Here is a 23,892-nt window from a genome sequence, read left to right as displayed (position 1 = left end):
TATGGCATTGGCCAAAATCTGTAATATGGTTCCAGAGATCAGATTTGGATTGAGTGCATTCCTCAAGTGCAAATATTAATGTCACATTCACAAAGTTCTTGTGGGCAAGCAGACCACCTATGTGGTGGTGGTAAGGTACATTTTGCACTCGGAGAGCAACTAAGCAAATAAACAAAGTTGAGTAGTTCTATAGATGTATGATATAGGGTAAGCAGCCTGGGATAAGGGTCATTGTTACTGACCTTAACATAAGCTGAAATATTACAAATCTATATAAAGTTAGGTAATAGCTTTTAAAATGAAGTTGCTACTTAATTCAGTTACTGACACAAAATAAGCCTGATAAAATCATTTGGAGAATTTATTTCAAATTAATTTCTCCTTTAAAACTCTTATGACAAGCAGTTCTTTTCAGAGAAATGGGCTGTCTTGTCACTGATCTGCTATAGCAGTTGTTTTTGGTTGCTTGACTAGATTTGGCAACACAATACTGTGTTCCAAAGTAATTTTTTTACATGCCTTCATTTTAAAATATACTTATGATGGATTGCGGTGTTGTGAAAGACAAACTAATGACAGAACAATAGTGATTCTGAACTTCTGTCCTATTTCTTGGTGCAACTGGGCTGTGACTATAGCTCTAACCCGATAAGAGCTGCAGTGAACTCCCTCTGTCTCTTCCAGCCCTTCCATACTGTGTTTTGAGGAATTTGCCTGTTGGGAGGCATTACTCATTATCACAGCTATGCAGAGGTACCTAACGGTGGGGCAACTGCCAGAGAGAAATTGGATCTCAGCACTGTCTAAGCAAGCTCTCCCGTTTTGCTTCTGTTTTAGCATAAAGCAGCAAAGTTGGCCCATTGTCTGCATTCCTCTGTAATCAGTTGCCACACCATGCTAAGGTTGCTTTGAGGGAAGGAGATAAATATTCTACCTGCCAGCTAGAAATAAAAAATGCTGAAATAGGAAGGGTTGGGAAATGTAAGATATACTTGGCAAAATGCAGTTTTTGTGTGTGCTTTTAAAAATTCTTGGCATCATCTCACAAATTCACTGATTTGGAACTTGAAGTTGGAAGGTGGTTTGTAGCTCTGAAAAATAGCAACAGTTCCTATGTAGAGGATAGCATGGATTCATTCTAAAATAAGGAGGTGGTTTAATCCTGCAAATGAGATGAGCCTTGCTGTGTATGGGAGCTTTAACAAGCTCATAAAGACAAGGTTCAAGAAGCTTATGTTACTTGAGATAGCAACAGGAAGATCATTAGTTGGGGAGATGCGTTTAAAAATGAACAACAAGATATCCCTCAGTGGGCTTGAATTTTATGTGAATGCACTATATGTCACTACAATAGTCAAATACAAAAACCCAAAACAACAGAGTGCTCTTCTGGAGAGCAAGAAGACCTTTGCCAAGTCCCCATTCCAAAATGGTGCCCTGCAGCAACTTGTGCTCTACTGCAGCTCCAGCCATGAGCTGCAGGCCCATTTTTGTGCTTTCTGGCCCAGCCAACCCTCTGGGACTCAGTGTGTGTGCTGACCATGATGTGCTGTTTGACTCTCTGGGTGTGGGGTTAATTTGTACAAAGGAACAACCTGACTAAAAGATGGTTCATCTGCGGTAGAGGGAAGATGCGGTATTATCTATTCTGGGGTAGTGTTTTTCAGAACCGTTTCCCTGTGGTGTGCTATGCTATGGTCACTAGGTGCATGTTAATCTTGTAGTGTGATGAAAAAATTACTTAGCAGGGATATAAAGACATAAATGTTTAGATTTCTTGGGTCTAAAGCATACACTGTTTAAATGCTGATGGGAAAACAGAAAGCACAAATAGTTTGCAAGCTACAATGTGAACAGTCATGTGTTTACACTAACTTTTTCTTTGCTATGTGTAGGAATTGCTCTTTTTAAAATGTGGACGGCCTAATATGTGCAGAGGTAGGACAAATTGCTAGCCATTTTTTGGTAGTGGTGGTGTTTTTTTCGGGCCTGTCATTCCATGCAGTAAGATATGCAACAATAGGGTGCAGCCAGTTCCACTGAAACACTGATCTTATTAGGTGAATGATAACATATTGATGTGATTCTGGGAGCTTTGAAGTCTTTGCAACAGCAACAAAGAAGGAAATGTGTTTTGGTCAGCTTAAAGTATAAATTTTTCAGCTGATCCTAAACAGAGAGAGAGATCAGAAGAAGATGCATGCAGAAGGAGTAGCAGAAAACTATACTTCCATGGCAACTGTTTACGAAGTTGCAGATGTTCTTAGGCTGCCTTTTCGCCTTGGTTTGTTTTTTCTTCCTGAAGATTTACAAAATGTCATGGTTGTAAACTTTCTGGAGAAGTTGTTCTTCCGTAGTCCCTTCCAGTTTGCTGATCTGAATGTATAGAAGTTATGATCGAAGTATCAGGAGTTACATTAATTTCCTCACAGTGTTTAGCTTCTGGCTTTGAGTTCTGAGGCTTCTGTGACACATTTTCAAGCTTTTTCCTGTAGTATCAGAAGTAAAACATTGCACAATTCTTTCAAATAAAATAGTCTTATGAGGCTTCGAAATCTTTAGAACTTCTGTCGTTTTGAGCAGTCCTGGAAGATAAATTTGAGTGCGACTCTATTCTAAAGATTTCTTTTTTTTTTCTGTACCCAAAGTTCTAAGTTAAGTTCTCAGTTTTAAGATCCCTCCAAAAGATAACCTTAGAATTTCATGTCTGTAGTTGTGTCCTTCCTTCTTTTAAAAGAATTGCTGTGGTTAGGTTATTCTCCCATCTTTTTCAATAGTATTCTGTGGTTAGCTGCACAATTTCCAATGCTTTGCACTAGATCCGTTTGGGGATCTTTTGTGGCTGTAAGCTTTATAGCATAGGAAGTCTTTTGTCATGCTTGAGAGAATGTGTTTTAAAAGCTTGTGGCAGAACATGGACTGTGACGTGTGAAGCATGAATATATAGGAAACAGTTCCATGAAGTCTGGAGGCAGAGTCTGGTTGCAGAAGAATAATTCAGTGATTCTGAGGAGTGTCTTGTGCTCGCTAACACAGGAGTTTTTTTGTTTGTTTGTTTGTTTTGTCCAGACATTCTCCAGTAGGAATGCTTTCTTCCCCAAAAAAAACCAAAAAACCAAAACCAACAAAGCAGAAACCTGCATGTTTGGATGGTATACTGTCCTATATTGTGCTAAGAAAGAAAATGTGTAATGATCATTAATAGAAGATCCTGGAGAGGGGTGCAGAGCTTTAATTTGGGTTTGTCTAGGGGTCAAGAGTGCTGCTCAAAATCTAGCATGTAATTAAAAATGACTCAACCTGCTTGAGTTTCTCTGCTTAGTACCATTTTCAGCAGAAAAATTCAGTCATCAGACTTGGCTGCTGCATGCCTGGGTCTGAGGTTTTGTGAAAACAACAGAAACTGTTTTAGCTAACAGCTGGGCAGCATTATAAATATTGAACAGTTCTGAAGGGCATCTGTGCAGTTTTGTTTTTCATATTGGTCGGTCTTATGAAAATCCTAATGCAGGAACTCCACCAGGCTTTGCATACTGCAGAGTGTGTTGATGTTCTGAGACTGCTCCTCCTGCTCCTTATTTGCTGTTTACTTTGCATCCCACTGTTGTCAAGTGGCAGGTAGATTTCATACAGGATTATGAAGCCATGTTTGATCTTGAACTGTGCCCATTCAAGAGCAATCTCAGTCAATTTAGGCAGTTTTCTTGGTGCTGTAGCAATACATTGGGGAACTTCATGACCCATTTAATGTTCTCTTTAAAAGTAGAGTTAGCTTTATGTGGCATTTGTACTATTTTTATTGCGATTAATGCTTTTGTCCTCCTCCTCCTCCTCTTCCCTTGGGCTTTCCGGTGGTTGACAGTCACTGCTGCCGTCAGAATTTATTAGCAGATTTCAGCTGTGTTCAGTTCTTTCATTTAAGCTGTGGCATTTAACAGCACTGTAGGTAGCAGCAAGCTTTTAAGTTTATTCACCAGCCAGTTACCTGCAGTGTGCTGCTTGCTCTTAAATTTGTGTTACAGATGTATGCTTGGGCAATTGTAGTGCAGTTGTGATCCGTGTTCAATTTGGAGAAAATAAGCTTGTTCACAAAATGCCTTTGGTGACATTAGAAATAAAAACAGACATTTAGGTATTGAATCTGCTGTTCTGTTTTTCTCTCTACAGCCTTGTTTCCCTGCCTTTTTTTTTTTTTTTTTTTTTTTAAGACCAACTTTTTTTCTGTAAGCAAAAGTGCTGAAATGTAGTATACAAGAACATCATTCCTACTGAAAAGAATTAGATATTTGGTAACTTCATTATGTGTCATTTGAAGCTTTGTCAGGAAAATGTATTCATCGGAGGGAACAATTGTAGAAAGAGGTCCTTTGCTAAGCTGGTCGGTATATAGGAAATCTATTCTAAGCATACAGTAGAGATATGAGGAAAATTTTTATTCGTTTTTGTTATTTAACATACCTGTAATAGTCAAAATAGTATGAGATTATCTGTAAACCATATGTATGCATTTTTGAAGTTCTTGACTACTATGCTGCAGAGCTATTACCAAATTACATACCATGCTTGAATGTAGATCAGCAGTTTTGTAATGGACAGTAACTTTAACTTGTCTGTTGCAAAGCATCATGTCTTACATAAGGGAACATCTTACGTGGAGTTGATTTTTTTTTTCTGACATTTTCAGCAAAGTTTTTTGTCATGGTGACTTCTCAAAGTGGAGGAAAAAATAATATCTTTTTGTGTACTGTAAGAGAGATTGACACCAGCAAGCTTAGTGGATAATGCAGCATTTATGTGAATAATCCTTGTTTTATGTTGAGTGTTTTCCCTTTGTTTTTTAAACCAAGTAGAACATATCTGAGATTTCTTGACTAATGTCACAATGTGAGTATATGAAAGTGTAGTATTTGCCATTTGGAAGTATTATTGGATATATCTGTTATACCTATAAGAGATTTCAGATATTTGTGTATGCATTCTTTCCTCAACCTATAATGCAAATGATCAAAATTTTGCTAGTTATCACAACTGTAGTTGGTACTAAACTTGTCATGGTGGCTCTCGTATGTCATGCAGTACTTTTGTGTAGTTTATTGCCCACTAACAGAATACAAGGACTTTTTGTATTTCAACTTAAGTGTTTTGATCAATTTGACACGTTAATTTTCAGAATATTTCAGTAGTTTTTCTCTGTAAAGTTCAGTGGTGATTGCTTACTCTTGTTTTTGAAGATTTTAGGGCATAAATTATTTATTTACCTGTTACCTGTTAGTTATCTGCATAGTGTGGCTGTCTGTGCAGCTTCATATTTTACAGCGTGAAAGTAAAAAAGATTTCTCTTTGTATGTTTCAGTGTATCCTGAACTGTTTATGAGATATGTTATTGTTGGGCACTGCAGAGCTCAACTTCTGATCAAACTGAGCTTTTTCATTCTTCAAATTTTCAGAGTTCTTAACGTAAAATAAAACTGAGCTAAGGAAGGCAAACTTCTATTTTCACACTGCAGTGTCTATTTGACATGATAAGTATCATTTGTAGCCCCAAAAGGCATTATTTAGGAAAAAATTAATGATAGGTCTTGCTTTATTCTGTGAGCCAGTTATCTTTTAAGCTGCTGTAGTGTTTCAAGTAGAAGCAGACTATAGAGGAAGCCATCGAGTTCCTGAATTCTCCAGTTCCTGTGGAGCAGGAAATGTAGCAATGAGCCATTATTGAAGTGAGCACAATGTTTTCAGGTGTTATTTTATAAATATGTTTCAAAATAAACAAGGCATCTCTTCTGAGCAGTAAAAACTACTGAGAATTTGAAAGCATTGTGTTCATCCTCATCTGTATTTTACAATACTTGAATAGAATAGGGAGAAAGCTCCGCTATTAGTTCAATTGCTTTTTTCCTTCTGTTCATTCTTCTTTTTTTTTCCCCTCTGACTCATTCTAACAGATAGTATCACTGTCCTACTGCTGATCTGGTATCTAAGGTCTGACTGTGATGCTTCACGTTGTGTCAAGTGATGTGTTGGATCATGCATTGCCTTAACGGCGCAGTTCAGTTCTATGTTTATAAAGCAGAATTGGTGAGGTTGGTTGTGTGGGCCTGAAGTTTGAAGAGTCATTGGTACAAGTTGGTTTGATCCTTTGTGAATGTGACTGATGTGTTTTGCGCAGAACTTGAGTTAAATGATGCTTAAGAACCAGAGTACTGACATTGATGGTCAGTATTGTCTTTCCATCAGTAACATCTTCTAGAATTTAGTTGCCTCCAGGCTATCTGATTTCAAGATAAGTTTTCAGATAAGCAGTCTTGCTGCTGGACATGCCGCAGAGAGGCTATAGTAATTCTATATCCACCATCTTCCCCTCATGTAAAGAACTTCTAACAGGATCTTCTACTACCTTGCATTCTCCTCTTTGACTGAGTGAATGCATTGAGCTCTTCAAAAAGCTTCATATCAATAGAAATCATCCATTGCTAGCTATAAATATTTATTCTCTCTTTAGGCACTTGGTCCATCCTTACTTACTGTTTCCAGACCCTATGTCGTAGCAAATGTTGAAGCTTGTTTTTTTGGAGTTATGTCTGTTTAGCTCCTATCCAGATGTGTAAGTACCAGGCAGCAGAGCTGAGTTTAGATTTGGTGGTTTGGTGTGCTGTGTGGTCTATCTGCACTAGCTTCCACACTAGCTGTGTGGTCTATCTGCACTAGTGCAATGCCAGGATTAATGCTGAGGAATGTCTTATTTCCCACTCCTCTCCTTCACTCCACCTTTGACATTTGTGTGCGGTCTTACTAATTCTGGAGTTCAGAACAGCTGGATTTCTATCAAATATTTTGGCAATACAAGTTTACCTGAAATATGTTATAGCTGAAGGTTTAAGTGAAGTCTGGGGAAGACTTGCAAAACACTTTGTAAGTCTTATGTATTAGTTCAGCACTTGCAGTGGTGTGAGAATTTTTAAAATTGCTGTGCGTCTTAGGAATGATGTTTGGAGAACTTGCAGCTACTGCTTTGGAGATGTGGGTATTAACTTTAATTTCTGCTCTAAGTAAGAAGATTCTACAGCACTGGATCCTCTAATGCTTTATATCTTAATCTGGAGGTATTTTTATACCATAAGCTTCAATGTTTCTTCATCTGAAGCTTTTGTGCTTTTATATTTCATAGATGTTCTGTATTTATGGTTTAGTTGATTTTTCTCTCTAGTGATGCAAGTTTTACCACCTGATACTAATGGCTTCCCAGATGCCTTTCTGTGTGACTTCTGAGCAAAGTTTGTCAGGCAAAATCTGTGAGAAATAACTATAGTTAAGGAGTTAGTGATAACCCGTGTGCATTGCTCAAAATGAGCTTATCTTTTTACTTTGCTTGTGGCTTTAGAAATGCCCTTTTAATTTGAGCGAAAACTTGCAAATATTACATTGTGGTTAAATATTTAGTGGGATTTTCTTATGAGGCATTAGAGCTGCATTTTAAGTTAATGGTGAGACGTACTTTCATATTGGTAATGTGAAAAAGGTGAGTTGTCTCTGTAGAAGGTGAAAAGAGAAACTTGTTTTCATGGATGTTTAGTTAAATTTCAGGCTTCCATTCAGGAAAGCTGGCTTAATGATCTAACCCTCATTAAAAAGCATTGGTGATAGATATGGCTTCAAAATGTGTAAATAATACTTCAGTGTATGGGAGGAAGAGTCAGAGTGTGGTTTATAAATTGGATTTTTAGGGTTGTTTTTTGTGATGATTATTTGGGAGGTCATTTCAGTCAGTAAACAGGGAAAGCTTTTGCATGATAAAGCCCATTTATGTTGTTTTTGTAGGGCTATAAATCGGTACAAAGACATCTTAAATGTGTTACCTGTCTTTGTATTCCCAGTCATGTTGTTTTTTTTTTTTCTCCAAAATTCAGGGTGTACAACATGGAGTGGGGGTATTCATTGTTCATTGGAGGGGTGTGGAGGTTGGGTGTTTGGAAAAGGCTCACTAAAGGTGGTGAGCATGAAACAGGCTCCACAGGGCAGTGGTTGTGGCACCAAATTACTGGAGCTGAAGGAGCATCTCGACCACGCTCTCAGATATAAGGTTTCAGTTTTGAGTAACCCTGTGTGGAGCCAGGAGTTGAACTCCACAATCGTTTTAGGTCTCTTCCAGCTCAACACGTTCTATGATTTTATTTCATATGTTTTGAATAAAGCAACAGGTAGCCATAAAATGTAACCCTTACTGAAATGTTGTACAGGACTTTGTAATTAAAATACTCATTTTTAGTTGAGGTTACTCAGATAATGCAAGTAATGCCCATTTCGGCCCTTCTGAACCCCGAAATGCTCATTTTCGGCCCTTCTGAACCCCAAATTGCCCATTTTTGGTTCTCCTAACCCCAAAATTGCCCATTTTGGCCTTTTTAAGCCCCAAATTGCCCATTTTTTGCCATTTTCCACCCACATTTGCGTTTCTGCCCTTCCCGTTCCTCAAATTCAGTCCTCCAGAATGAGTAGTGCTAACTTTTCATAAATGACATTCCCATGCTCTGTAGTATTGGAATTTTCAGTAGACCAACACAGAACCATGAGTTTTCAGGTGTGATTCTAAAGAAAATATGAGAATGCTTAGAGGACAGCAGTCTCTTTCAGAGGAGGAAGAAAACATATGTGCATATGTACATCTCCATTTACATAATGGTTCTGTTGAATGAATGATGATTATTGTATTTTTCAGGAGTTTGTAGTTGTGTCATGTGATTCTACGTAGAAGGTCGAAAAGAATATAAGCAGAAAAGCTGTTCTTGATTTAATTTGTTGGTAGCAAACATGCTAACGATAGTTATGCTGAGAATTGGCTCATAAGTTTCTTTACCAATAGTTCCTAAGTGAGTTGCAAAGACATGAAAAGCGGAAATGGAAAAGGCCTCTTTAAAAAGTCGGTCTTCAATACAAAAGTGAAAGAAAACACATTATTTTCGTTCCGCTTGGCTGCAGCTTAATTCTTGGGGAAGCCACGCATAACCAAACTTGTTCAGAAATGCATTTAATGTGCTTGGAAAACATTAACCTCTTTCTGTGGTTAAGTTTTTTGTTCCTGTGAGCTTATTGCAAAATTTGATTATGGGATGGAGTTCTATGTGTTTGGTTTTATACTTCAGTATGAAAACAACTTTGTTTGGAGGTTGTTTATTCTGTTTTGGTTTCTTTTTTTTTTTTCTTTTTTTTTTTTTTTTTTAAATTATTACTCAACTTCCTGAATTTGACATGCTCATTTTAGTAAGAGGTATATACATGTGAAACTATTCTCTTATTGATAATAAGAGTTATCAATAAGACTATAGTTTTATTGATAATTTTCAGATGCATCTTGTTTTGTTCCCATTTTTTGGGAATTAACATCCCACAGAAGCTACAAAAGGGAAGCTAGGATTTGCATGTAATGGCTGCCCTTGGCAGCTTGGGGCTGGGTGCTGCCTGCAGGTGTTCAGAGTATGGCTACGCTTGTCTGTCAGCACAGGGACCCTGTCTCTGTCCCAAAGCAGCTGCATTGTTCATAGAATTGCAGAATGACTTGGGTTGAAAGGTTCTCTGAAGACCATATAGTTTGAACTTCCTGTTGTGGGCAGGGCTGATGCCCTGTGATGATCTGTGCATGTTGTAGGCACAGTCTGGGAGCTCCAACTGTCTTAGTGATGTCCCTTTAGATCAAACTGGGGAGTGGGGGGGGACAAAAAGGAAAAAAGGAATTCTAAATTTTCTTTTGCATGCTCTTTGCAAATCAGTCTCTCTAGAAGGTTTACTTTTCTTGTGATAAATTTCCCAGTTGGGCATCCAGCCCCAACTGTGAAGAGCTATTGTAAGAAAACAAACTAACTTTAGCCTACAGTAAGGCACCTCTCAGATTTTGTGACAAGTAGCAGTATACTGAGGAAGTGTTACTATTAGCACTTGGCCAACTTCCACTGGTTCTTGGAGACGGATTAACAGGTTTGTGGCTTGGAAAAGAGTACTTCTGACTTGCTGGAGGAGAGCCATAGAAATTCTGCAGATGCATATTGCGTGTTCTCTCTAGTAGCATCAAAAAATACTATTTAATCAAAAATTAAAAATTTGTGAAAACTTTCCAAATGGAACTTTGTTCTTGTTGCAAACAGATTTAATGTGAAATTCCAGTTATCGTTTGCTAGTATTCAACAGAAACCTAGAATTGAATTTAGGAAGTATTCTGTAGGCAGTGGAGCAGTGGCTGAATTTTGTATAGAGATTAAATAAATATGCAGGGAAGTGAGAGGGTCAGATGGGATTTTCCCAAGAGTGGGAGAGTGTGTAAGCTTGATTGAGCACAGGTATTCACAGTGCAGGCTGAGCCCTCAAGGGCAGAGCATGAGGCTGCCCTCTGCCAGCTGGCCAAGGTTTGCACCAGTCTAGAAAAAGCTGTTTCCTCATCTTGTGGCTAGCCCCAGGAAATAATTTTCTTCTCTTACCAATCAGTGGCCTGGCAGGTAGTGACAGTGGTCTGTCACTTTCTGCAGTGAGATGTTCTTGACCTCTAGGAGTGCAAAAGGGAGAAAAGACTGCAGTATAATTCATATAGTCACCTGGCTTTTTGGTAAAGGATGAACTCAGTGGTGAATAAGTAGTTGAAAATGTAACTGTTAGGAACAATGCATTCTTAGCATTTTCATCTCTTTGGATGCCCTTGATAATTAGGTAACTGTGTGTTTTCTTTAGCAACTATTCCTTTAATAAGACCTGGGTAGAAAAAAATAAAATATTAATGTGCTATGTGTAAATGCAGATTGTATATCAAGAACAAGAATTTCAGAGTAGTAGGAGTATGTAGTGCTTTATATGAAAATCATGTTCAGAATTCATCTAGGGATCACCTCTTTTTTCCTTCCTTAAAGCAACAAAAGAATGTGTGTTTGGAAAAGAGTAAGAAGAAAATATTGTTAATGTTCCAGTGGGGGAAAAAAGGCAATGGGCTGGCTGGATGAATCAGTCTTAGCAATATAAATATGGTTTTAGTTTAGAAAGTAGCAAACTATGAATTGATTGACCATTCACTGTTTTGCTTTTTATAGTCTTCGGTACTCTAATATTTTGTTTCTCATGGCTCTTCATGCATTTCATGGTTCTTTTTTTTTTTTTTTTTTTTTTTTTGTTTTGTTTGTTTGTTTTTTTATATAGGGATAAGGGGAATAGGAATGATGTTTCAGAATTTTATTTTGAAAGCTTCAGTTTCTTCAGCTTTTTAAACAAATGAAAAAAATAAACTTGCTATGTTTTTAAGTTAGGCAGAGAAGAAGGGGTATATTTCAAAATAGTCCTGACCTTGCTCCTGTCTGGCTTGGCCAGCTGTCTAGGAAACGCTCGCATTATGCAAGTCTTTTTGTAGCTAGCCTCTAATAAGTGAGGTATGATTCGGTAATTGGTGTGGTAACTAACCTGGAAAACTATCCTCAGCTTCACTTGCCACCTGGCTTTGTATGTTCTGATGTTAATTGGTAAATTGATCTAGTGGAGAGAGGCTTGAAATGTTTACAGGCTTGACTGTGTTTATGTTAGCTCTTTTGGTGAATAGTTTATTTTTAATTATTATTATTATTATCATAAATATATATTTTGCTGTTTTAGAAACACTTGTTTTCAGAGATTGTACAAATCTTCTTGGAGATTTTTCCAAGAAAAATTTGAAAATATATTTTTGAGTTTTTCTTGGATGTAGTTTTGTCTTCATGAATTTACATATGGTAGGCTCTAAAATATTGACTTCCTTTTTTTGTTTTTTTTTGTTTGTTTTCAGACTAAGGCAATGGCCCAGGTCTAACTTAAGGATACATTGCAGTAATTAATATATTTAACAAAATCATAAGTAGATTTGGAGCATGGAAATCTCAGTACTTATTTATGTTCTGGTTTAGACCCTGCTGTTATTTACAATTCATTTTCTTGTATAAGAAGCTTTTGTTACTCTTAAGCAGTTGGATTGTAATAAGGCCTTTATGTTGTTGTGTTTCTCTGAAGGCTGTTGATGAAACATAAGTGAATTGTAAGAACTGATATTTAATGTATTTTTTGTTTTACAGGTTATTCAGCAATAGTTATGAACTCCCGTTTACGAGCCTTAGGTGGGAGGATAAATAACATACGAGCATCAGAACTACCAAAAGAGAAAACTCGATCAGAGATAACCTGTAACGTTCACTTTTTGGATGGCTCAATACAAAGCTTCAAAGTCAATGTAAGTCTGGAAAACTATGTATTTGTTTTAAATCAATTAGTGTTCATTTGCAAGCTGAAGATAAAATATGGGACCCGAAGGTATGAGATTTCCACAAGATATTGAAGATGTAGCTTTGTCATTTCAAATTCCAGATTTACTGGTTATGAAATAGATTGATAAAGTGATGTTTTAATTTTCTCTAAAGCAAAAGACTAAGGTGTCATAAAGTCTCCTTGTGACTCTTGTATCTGGTGAAAGGTCTTCTGCATGATATGGTAACAACAAAGAAACAGATATACTGATTGCTATCAGCTGTGAATAAGTAATTCGTATTTAAAGGAGACTCTTCGTTTTTTTACCAGAGTGACTTTGTTTCTGAAGTTTATCTGTTGGGTATTTATTCAAAGAAAATGAATTTTCTTGCCAAACAGGTGATTTTTTTCATTCTTATTCTAATGTTTTCATTTCAATATGCACAGAATTAGTCTAATATTTTAGTATGCATTTTATCCATTATATACTTGTATGTATTTATATCCTATATAGATACTCATACACATTTTCACATGTGTACGTGTGTGTGTATACATATATAAATAATGTATATGTAGGTGCTTGCACAAATACAGACATTGTTATATAAATATAATGTGAAGTATCTAACGCTCAGGAGTAAGATAGTAAGGGGCAAACATATAAGAGAAAGGGCAGTATGTGAATAGCAAAGTTTCATTATTTCCAGCATGTCAGTTTTGAATAGATCTAGCCTAAATGCCCCCTCATGCACAAGGACCTTTGAAAAAAGAGGAATTAAAACTTTTTGAAATCCCTGCATAGTAGTATATTCTTCCCAGAGAGCAAATGTTTACACAGCTTTAGACTTAGCATTTAGTCTGAAATCTAACACTGCACACCTGAATTTGTGCTTCTCATTTCATCCTTCGAGCAGCAAGTTCTAACAATCATCAAAACCTTTACGAAACTCAGGGTTCAGCTGATGTAGCTCCCTGCCTTGAAGGTACCCTCAGGGTGTCTCTGCTGATTATCTCCTTGATCCAAGGATCAGAAGGGACTCCTTCACTGCAGCTATAATGCTGAACTGCCCTGAAGTAGTACAGGACCCTTTGTTTAAAAGAAGTGAGGGGCTTGGCTATCCAGGTAAATTGTCTTAATACAAGGACCAGTTTCAGGAAGATTGATGTCCTTGGAACACTGAGCTATCATACTGATACTGGGGGAGCCCTTGTCCTTCCAGATTCCTTAAACTCGAGGTCTGCCTCAGGGCAGACTTTGCCACTTTCTGATTGGGTCTATTTCTGAAAAGGATTAGAAGCAAGCTGCTAAAAATTCAGATTTGACTTCTGCTTACATTAACAGAAAAATTCAGCTTCCTAGAGTTTGTGTGCATGCATCTGTTTTCATGCATGGCCAAGACCATTTGTTTTTATGTCTGTGAACAGAGAACTTCAGTCGATCAGTGGAAAACAAATGCTGGCATTTTTTCAGGGCTAGTTTGTGGGCTAAGGGTACTTGACTGATTTACGATTTTCATGCGATAGCCTGGGTGGAAATAAAGGCTCCTCTGATTCTAATGGCATGCAGCAGTTATCTGAACACAGAATTCTTACAGCAAGAAAATTTATTTACCAGGTGTAGGAATGTTATAGAGAAAAATGGGAATAAATAAATAAATAAATAAATGAAGAGTAGAAGTGGCACAAAAGAAATTTTCTTTGAGTTTAGGCAAATGTATTTTCCTAGATGGTACTTTCTGATGTGTGATTGTCACTGCACAGATGCTTAGTACTGACAAATTTGAAGAGAGTTTAAATTTAATACAGAGATAATGGACTAAATAGTCTCAACCTATTGACATGCTGAAGAGAGGAAATATTTTGAACTAATATTGCTGTCTTTAAAATGATGGTACAATACTCAAGAAATCACCAAATGTTGAACCTTCTGGAGAACAGAGAGAAATGGGACTTTCTCTTCATTCCATAGCAGCTGGATCATTCTGCTGTCACTGTAGTTCAATTTCCTTACTTTGTTAGCAAACTGTATGGGTTTTGAAGACTTTTAAAACGGTAACTGTAGTCATCTCTTTCATTCTCCTACGTGGAACTTTTTTTCCAAGTGATTGTATCTGTAGTAATCTGAACGAAAACTAACCATCCTAAAATGGAGCAGTGGAAGTAGGAAGATTTTTACTTGTGAAAATAACACAAGGGACTTCCTGTCTTTTGAAAGATCCCAATTTCGCTCCTAAATTTATTTCTGTGAATTTCTTCTTTTTAAGCTTGTATACTAAAGAGTGCTGTTTGGCAGGTGAAAAGGGAGATTTAATTTCAAGGGAACAGTGTTTTTTTTTCTGAATTTTAACTTGAGCGTGATAGTGGAAGTAGCCTTTTTTGCTATTGTTCACTGTTTTCATGTTAAATAACTTACAGTTTTGATGAATACAAAATTTATATTGATGATCTCACAAAGAGTTAATTAGTATCACTTGTGGTACCTGCTGTTCTCTAGATCGTTGTTATCAAGAAAATTTGCACTGGAGTACAAAGAGACACACTGCTTCTTTGTTTGCTGTTCAAATAGAGATGTTAACCTTACCAGCCCGAAGTGGCCTGTCCTGTCTTTCCTATGTCTTGTATTTCATTGTTTAGATGGAAAATGTCCGATGTCCATCCAAAGAATGGAACGTGTATGTAGCCAAAACATCTTAACATTAAAAAAACAAACAAACAAACAAAAAAACAAAAACATTCAAGACCAAGACATGACTGAACTTGGCATGGAATGTTGTATTTAATTTTAATCAAGTTTTTTGGAAGCCTTCTAATATATGTTAGGTGTCTGAATTCTGTGGTAAGGTGAATTTATTTGTCTCTGAAGTAAACTCTGCCTTCCATGTGGGGAAGATAACATCAGTCTAATATATACAGAATGTGCCCATGTACCATGTTTAGGTGTGTTTAATAGGTGTATATTGAGCAGGAATGCATATTTATTTGCAACTTTTGATGTAAACATATAAGAATTTTCCGTTATTGATCTTCTTTGACTCATTTACCAAGGATGACTACTTGGGATGTATACATCTCAATTTCCAGCTAACTGAACTTTGGGAAACCTAAAACTTAATGTGAGATAATTTCTATATTGCATTATCTTTCTGAAGCACAGTCAGCATTTGTCTTTAGTACCTGTGTTTTGGTGGGGTTGTTTTTTTGTTTTTTTTTTTTTTGCTTTTAAATTACTTGGCTTCCTTGTATAGATAGTCTTTCCTTTGAAAAATAAAAGGATTTGGCTGTAATAATGAAGAGTTATATGAATGTTTTTGTGTATTTTTTCCATGCCATGTCAATCAAACTCCTTCAATTGTTTGAAAAGGAATATGCTTGTTATGGTTAGCACCAACAATTAGTATTGGTATGTGTAAAACAATGAGCAGTGGTTTTCTTAAAGGTTTGTTTTAATTGTGGGTATGCATTATGACTTTAAACTGCTCATAGCAAAATGGGATAATAAAGTGTCATCTTCATCACAAAGTGTCCCTGCCAGATGATGTTGGATAATACAAGAGAGGTTGGTGCTAATCTGCATCTCTCTGTTGAGAACTGCTGTATGAAATTTCAGACTGGCAACAAATATTTAGTTGTATGTTGAGACAGATCAGGGTACTCTATGATTGGAAAGCAATAAGGGCATGAAACCTGATGATGACTTTGAAGAGAGCAAGAAAGTGATCTGGCCTACTGCAGGCTTATTAGTCTGATCCCTTCCTGGGGCCTGACTTCATAATAAACGCTGGAGGAAAGAATTGGTGTAGAGGAGGATTTTCCAAAGTTAGATCTGGAGTGACTAACCTCATATATGTATTTAGACATATATTGTTTTTAGACACAGGAAATGCAGTGGGTCAGTGTTCATTAGGCTTAGATAACTATTTTGTGTGACTTTGTATGGGATAATACTGAGCTGTAGTATGTGGAATCTAGCAGATTTGCAGGATGGGCAGGGAATTGACTCAAGGTGCCAGTTGTTCCTGCTGAAAAAAGATAACAGAACTGGGCATTACTGGCAGAGTTCCTGAGTGGCAAATTTCATTAACACGATATTCAATTTTTTTAGTAAATAAAAAAGTGTAAGGTCTGAGGCATCATTATTAATAAAAAAGGTACAGGGGTATGATGTTGCAGATGGATTGCCGCAAACAGGAAAATGAATGCTTTGAACTAAAAGCTTTAGGTAGTATTGCTCTGGGTGGTTGAATAGAGGAGGAAGTCACTGGTGGCTTGATCTACTAGTATTGTGTCTGTGAATAAGGTGAGTGCTACTGTACAGGAATTTTGAGCCACTGTCAAGGAAGTATTAGCAGTGTTAGTCTTGGCACTGGGGCCAGACTCTGTGGAAAGTCACGTGAACAAGCACAAGCAGACAAGAGGCAAGTTCCAGCTTGGACAGGCATGGAAGGAACAGCTCTTGTGAAGGAGGACAAGGATATGTGTTGCACTGTCCAGTTAAGGTGCTGCTTTTGCCCCTTTTTAGAGTTAACAAACTGAAAGGTTTACTTGCATGTCTACCCTTCTGCTCTGAAGAACTGTCAGTCTTCACTTGCATTCGGTTTACAGTTTTGAGGACCTTTGATCATACAAGCTGATGGGAAGTACTTGATATTAAAACTAAAATGAAGGGGTTCTTTCTCTTTAATTTCTATCAAGAAGATTTTGGGCTTGCCTAATAATTTCCTGCTGTAATTAAGGAGCTCATGTGGTAGCACAGGCAGACAGTACTAAGTATAAGCTGTGACAGCTTTAAATATTAATTTTGGTGTATCCAACATAAGGTATAAGCAATTTCAGGACAGGCTTAAATGGATCTGAATGATGTGTGGCTGTGAGGTGATTAACACCTCTACAAATGCAAATTAATTCTATGAACACAAAACCCTTAGCACCAGAATAAGGATTGATAGATCTCAGAAAATTGAAATAAATGGAGACTTCCTTTCAGAGCAGAAACAAGAAACTATCACAAGGTGGAACTCACTAACAATACTTGTGTGGAACGTGCTTAATTTTTTAGCTCATCGTAGAAAAGGAAGAGCATTATTAAGAGCTTTAACTACTCACTGTAAGAATTTGTAGGGTTAAAAACTTGGTTCTAATGTCCAGTTTAGCTGAGTGATGTTTATGTTGCTTTGCTTCTTTCTATGGAGAATGGAAGTAAAAATACTCTGTTATAAGCATTTGATACTTCATAGTGTTTGAGTACTTTGTATTAAGGCTGTTTGTGGAATGGATGTCAAAATTCAAAAAAAGATGTGATGACATTCTTAGCCTACCTCACTTTATAGCTGGATCTGAAGCTTATTTATGTGCAAACGAGACTGAAGATTGTGCAGCATGCGCTGTGTGAGTAATTTCTGGTTATAGAAAAATATATTATAATATGTATACTGAAAAAATGATGCATCTGTTTCTTAAAAAAGAAAGGCTACTGTACACTTCTGCTAAGGAAAAGCAAAACAAAACTGCAAGGATTTTAACAATTGAAAAAGATTTTAACAGTGGGAAATGACTTCTTATATGTGGCATAGGTTTCTGGAGTGGGTGCTTGATCTACGCACTGTGGAGAAGAAAATCTGTGCTTTTGATACCAGAGAGCAAGGATTGGAGTACATGAAAGTGATCTTAACTGCTTGTGAAAAGAAATGCAGAAGAGGAAGAAAAAGGAATGCTAGGCAAGTAGAGGAAACTAGCAGTGGCTGAACATCTAGGGCTGGGATTCAGAATATCGAAACAGGGAGCTTGCTTGGCTTTAGAGGGAAGGAGTAAAAAGGCTTAGAATTTTATTTATGGCAGAGAAAGAGAGATGCGCCACTGAGGGAAGGTGGAGAGAGAGATAGAGAGAGAGAGAGAGAGAGAAAGATAGAGAGAGATAGAGAGAGAAAGAGAGAGACAGAGACAGAGACAGAGAGAGAAGATGGAGATGTCTGAATTGGATTAAAAGACCAGAAGTGTCAAAAATGATACGGGAATTGGGAGGCAGTGCTGTTGAAAAGAAAGGGTATTGGGAATGTCTGAGCTTAGAGAAAGTCAGCAGTATAATCTGCTCACCATAATCTTCTCTTCGTCTGTTGGTAGCAAAACCCCAAATTCCCAAACTCTTTTGATTGAAGTGTATGCATCATTCTAAGTAATTACTGCTTTTGGTTACAAAATAACCGTTAATTTCTCAATTAGCTCAGTGTTAGAAGTATGCTCCAGAGATGCGAAGCCATGCTTCGGAGTTGTGCAGGCTTCATGTGATGCCTCTTGACAGTTTTTAATGTTCTGCTTCCATGAAAAAGAACAAGCAATGTTATCAACAAAAACCCAAAAACAATAACATAGAATTCTGGGGAGCATAACTCAGGAAATGTCCATTATTTCAGAGAATCCTGGTTGCTTTTGCTGTTTCTATTGGGAGATCTTGTGTACATGTATTGCTACTCTGATAAAACTCAGTCATTGTATAAGAGCCCACCTCATTGTCAGTGCTGGACAAGACTGCCTTCAAAGTGCACATCATGGCCATGTGTGATGAGGAATGCTTATTTGCATGCTTTTTGCCTGTCACTGAGATGCTGCATTTTTTATACTGAAGTCCGCTGTTTCAAGGGAAAAAAGAAATTGGTATTGACAGGTGCTTTAGTTTGGAAGGGGAAAGTAGGAGAGCCTGTCAAAGTGGAAAGGCTAGTCTCATATGTAAGAGTTAAGCATTGCCTACATTTTTCTTCTTGTGAAACTTTGCTCTAGAGAACTAAGCATAGCTTTTCATAGCTATTGGCTGTTATTACCTTACCTTTTGTCTGGAGTCTGGTGAAGAAATAGTGAACGAACACATCTCAGTGGAGTTGCTGGAGCTCTGCTCTGCTCTAGCAGTCACAAGTACTGAGTAATATTCAGTACTTCCAAATAAGGTGTGTGTCTTTCACTTGAATCTTTGGTTTCCTTATCTTCTAAATAAGAAAGTTTTTTATGAGGTAAGAGGAGACTATGGACTATGTTAATATTTAAAGCTCTCAGTTACAGTGCTGGTGCAGCACTGTAAAAAAAAAAAAAAAAAAAGAAAAGAAAAAAAAAAAAAAGAAAAAAAGAAAAAAAAGCTCAAGGAAAAAAGTCAAAGCAAGAAACAACAAAGCAAAAAAAAAAAAAAAAAACAAAAACAAAAACAAACCAAAACAAGAAAACAGAAACAGGTAAATCTGTCTTCTGAGCAGGACTTGATTGTTGTATAATGTTGTATAGACAAAGGGAGTTGAATGCCATATTATGTTGAGTGCTTCAGTGAGTGTTCTTACACACCGAATAAGGCCATCCACAGAGATGTGATCACTATAATGCATATGCGTTAAGTCCTTTGATATTTTTTTAAGCAAAGTACTTGTGGCATGAAAAATTTTCCACTTGTATCACTTTTGTGCACATATGCAACTTATTTCTGCTTTTAAGAATAAAATTCACAAGATCTTATGAAAAATTTTACATGCGTATAATTATTTTTTTTAATAGACAAGATGTCAAGCAAACTGGCTTGGTTTGACTACATTTGAAGCTCTGTACTTTGTTGCAATATATGTTACATGTTAGCATATTTAAGATTGCAGTCTTGTTCAGGGGGTTCTGTTTTTCTTTGTTTTCTTTAATAGCATTGATTAGTGTTTTCTTTGACGGACGCTGGTTATCAGTAGTCCACGTTGCAGTGGTGTGATGATAAGCTAATTTAATTTCAGGGAAAAAAATACCATGCTTACATGTCTTGATGTCCCCTGGGGTTCCCTGTTTACTCTGGTTCTTCTGGGAATACCTGACTGGACAGATGTCTAAGCAGAAAGTGTTGCGGCGTAGTGGTAGTAGTGTCAGTGGGAATTCAGGCTGAAATCCAGGATCTAATAGCTAGAGTTACATCTTCCTCCTGCCTTTTTTTCTTCATTCTGATGTATACAAACTTTCCCTTGTGAAAACTATGTGGAGATGGAAAGCGCTGCTTTTGGGATGACATCAAGAGCTGCAGCAGCCTCGTGTGGCTGTAAGCCATGATTGCAGGTTATTACTCCAGAGAAGGGTATTGCTCCTGAAAACTGATTGAGGGAGGGATGACCTGAATAAAAGTCAATTGCTGGGCTGACCTCAATGACTTGTGTTCATACCAATTCATATTGTGAGATTTGGGACACCTAATTTGTTTTGGGAGGAAAGTCTCTTTTATTTAAAAACAAAAAGAAAAATACTTTTTTTTTCATAATGAAACTCTTTTACATTATTGAGAAACTGGACAAATGAATTAGCTGCTATTTTTATTCACAATTGGTTTATTTTTTTCTTAAATAAAACTTTTTTAATTATTTGTGTCTTTTAATATGTAAGTGTTTCACAGTTTCACTTCTAAATGTTTCTTGTTTTCAGAAACAAGACACTGGTCAGATTTTGCTGGATATGACCTATAGTCAGTTGGGTGTGACAGAAAAGGAATATTTCGGTTTACAGCAAAATGAAACTTCAGTAGATTCACCTGTAAGTATATAAATAATAAATATGTGTGTATGTATATGTACATATGTATATATATATACACATGCATATAAAAGTAAACAGCCATTATTTGTAAATATGTTTAATCCATCTAATAGTTTTTCATTTCACAGCGATGGCTTGAACCAAACAAACCTATTAGGAAACAGTTAAAAGGTAAGACTTGGTTTTTATTTCTTGATTGTAAATGTGTAATTCAGGTTTTCTGTGTTAGATTTTCTTTTAGAGCAAGTCTTAGTTCTATCAGTCTTTTAAGCAGAACTTTTTGCATTATATTCCTGCTCCTTGGGTGTTATTAGGACCTGATGAGTCGCTAACTGTGCTGTAACAGTGTCTGCAACAGGCATCTCAGCATTATTGGGCATCAGGGCTGTGAAAGCAGATGTCAGCTTATGGTGTCAGTAAAATCATCCTTACATGGAAGATAAGAAAGAGGGAATTTGAGAGTAGCTGAGCTAATTTCATGCACAGGTTCTGGCCAATTTTTGTCCCAAGTAACATAGGAAACTTAATTTTATGCTTGTTTTTTAACAAAAAACAAACAAACAAACAAACAAAACAAACAAAAAAAACCATACTTCTAAGTCCATGCGTTGTTCTAGTCTTGTTTTGTTCATAAACAGTTTTGAGTGGCACAGGTTTACCAAAAAGGAGAGCTTGAGGACAGGCCAGCCAGCATGCTACAGCATGTACAGCAGCCTAGAGAATGTAGTGTAATAGAACTTGAGTGACAGTCCCAATTTGTGTTAGAAAACTTGAGCTATATTTTTAAGATCTTTTTATTTTTACTGTATGCTGTAGGTTGTGTAGGAATTTGGATAAAAAAATGTTAGAAATTGAGACTGTGAACTTCTGATGTTCGTTTGTTTTTCTATAATTAAGAATTATCCTGATTGAAATGCTTCATATACATCTGCTGCTTTTTCCTTTTTCAATAATCGAGTAAAGCAGCAAAGATAACTAAATAGTACTTTTATGTAAGTACTTAAAATGAAAGCATCAGAATATGTAAGGATATTTTCTAATTGTGGTTGGTGAGGGAGATTGGAAGAGACTTCTTGAAATAATAAGAAACCACAAGTAAAATAGATGGGATTACAATGGGATTATTTGAGTAACTTTTCTGTAAACATAAAACATAAGAACTTAGGGTGTATGTTTTTTAAAAATAAAATTGATTTGGTGTTCTAAAATGTTTTAGGAGGTTTTCCCTGCACCCTTCGTTTTCGTGTAAGGTTTTTCATACCTGATCCAAACACACTTCAGCAAGAACAAACCAGGTAATGTCTGATGTTTAATTCCCTAAACTAAGTATGTGTAAAGCCCTCATTTCCACCTCCACAACATGGCAAACTGCAGTATGTTATGTAATATTACACAGCATAACCTTATAATTGTTTGTATTAAATGTGTTTAGAATTAGCAGCTTTGTGTAATGCTCATAATAAATGGTTTCTGCTTTAAGCAGCCCACAGTTCCAAAATACTGGTAGAGCGTAAGTTAGTTACACAAATCTTTGTTTTATTTGCACTTTGGATTCTATTTCTGAACCTTTCATGGCTGCCTGTTTTGCTTTCCTTCTTTTATAATCCCTTAATTAACCAGATGCAATGATTAAAAAATGGGAAGTTCAGTGATTATGCTGTCTGCGTGCCCTGAGCATATCAGATTTTTCTTTGTATGAGTACTGAGTTAATTCTGAATGTGTGTAGCAGATTTGTTTCCAGGGCATTGTTTATTTTGTTTCAGGAAGAGCAAGTAACAGTACTTGTTTTCTAGATCTGACATTTTTGAAATGCTTTCTTTGTTTGCCTACTAGTTAATTTTAGTACCTTGAGAATGTAAATAGTAAAACATTATACGTGATTTTTTTTTTACAGGAAAATTGTCATCCATTTTGATATTTGCTCTTTATGCAGTTTGTAAACTGTTCTGCAGCTCTAAACTTACATTAGCCAAAGGATGAGGAGAAATGGTTAAAAATTGGAAGAGGGTAGATTCAGACTTGATGTTTGGAAGGAATTCTTTACTGTGTGGGTGGTGAGACACTGAAACAAGTTGCCCAGTGAAGTTATGGATGCCCCTTCCCTGGAAGCGTTGAAAGCCAGGCTGGATGAGGCTGTGAGCAGCCTGGTTTAGAGAGAGGTGTCCCTGCCTATAGCAGGGGGTTGGAATTAGATGATCTTAAAGTGATCAATCAAAAAATGATCCCTTCCAAACCAAATCCTTCTATGAATCTATGAAATGATTCCAAGACTTGTTCTCTGCAATTCTTTACTCCCAGCTCTCCACTACTGCTCTCAAGTAGCGCTGTCAAACATTCTAATGTGAGCAAGGCTGAATGGCTGTTGGGGGATTGTTCAAGAGCTTTTGTCTGTATGCTGCTTGACAAACATCTCATCCTCCATTGGTCATTAAAAACAGTCCCAAGATAGACTCTCAAAGAATGTTTAAAATAAATTATATCCCAAATAGGTAATCCTAGAAGAAAAGAAGCCTGATTCTGTAGAGCAGTTTTTTGCACAGCAGTATTTTGCAGTGTTTGTTATGGCATAAATACTGTGGTCCTGTGGTTGTAGTATTGATGGTCAAAGATCCTTAAAACTGTTTGGAAAAAGAATGGGTGTGAGAGTACATATTTGTAAATGCCACTAAACTTTATTCATCTGTTTTATGGTTTGCCAGGGAACTTCCCTCCATAATAAAATGAAATCAATACTTCTACCAATTTAAACAATGCCTTTTAAATACGAGTGTTGGGTTTTTTTTTCATTTTTCAAAAAAATATTTTCTAGGCACTTATTCTTCTTGCAACTGAAGACTGACATTGTAGAAGGAAGGTAATAAGAATCTTCAACTTCTCCATAATTCTCTTTAAAAGCGAACAAATAAGCCTTTTTTTTTGGAGAGTACCAATTGCTGCTATAAAGATGTACCTTATGAAATACTGCTTAAAAAAAAAAACATGAGTTGCTTTGAAACACTTCAAATTTTCGTGTAGCTGACTAAGAGCAGTTTATGAGTCTGTTGTGAGTAAGCTGTGGGAGATGTTTCTGCACATACATAAATTTCGTAAATAGCAGTTCATGCTTTTGTTTCTCTTTA

The 23,892-nt window shown here is 36.7% G+C and overlaps 1 protein-coding gene across 11 annotated transcripts in view; it reads left to right on the top strand.

Moving 5' to 3' along the window:
• PTPN3 (protein tyrosine phosphatase non-receptor type 3) overlaps positions 1–23,892 on the top strand; it is a 178,587-nt gene that overhangs the window by 77,537 nt on the left and 77,158 nt on the right. For 10 of the 11 annotated variants that reach the window (XM_052704232.1, XM_052704227.1, XM_052704226.1 and 7 more), the window contains 5 exons: positions 12,069–12,223; positions 20,662–20,769; positions 20,886–20,943; positions 21,989–22,067; positions 23,583–23,627. In XM_052704232.1, the coding sequence (XP_052560192.1) occupies positions 12,086–12,223; positions 20,662–20,769; positions 20,886–20,943; positions 21,989–22,067; positions 23,583–23,627 (428 nt within the window). In that variant the 5' untranslated portion in view covers positions 12,069–12,085. The remainder of the gene's footprint in view (positions 1–12,068; positions 12,224–20,661; positions 20,770–20,885; positions 20,944–21,988; positions 22,068–23,582; positions 23,628–23,892) is intronic. The other variant, XM_052704233.1, reaches the window with a different exon arrangement.

Source organism: Tympanuchus pallidicinctus, unplaced genomic scaffold, assembly GCF_026119805.1.
Source record: "Tympanuchus pallidicinctus isolate F22 unplaced genomic scaffold, pur_lepc_1.0 scaffold5, whole genome shotgun sequence".
NCBI classification, from domain to species: Eukaryota; Metazoa; Chordata; class Aves; order Galliformes; family Phasianidae; genus Tympanuchus; species Tympanuchus pallidicinctus.
Note: the sequence above shows the minus strand (reverse complement) of the source record. Positions and strands in the feature narration are given on the sequence as shown.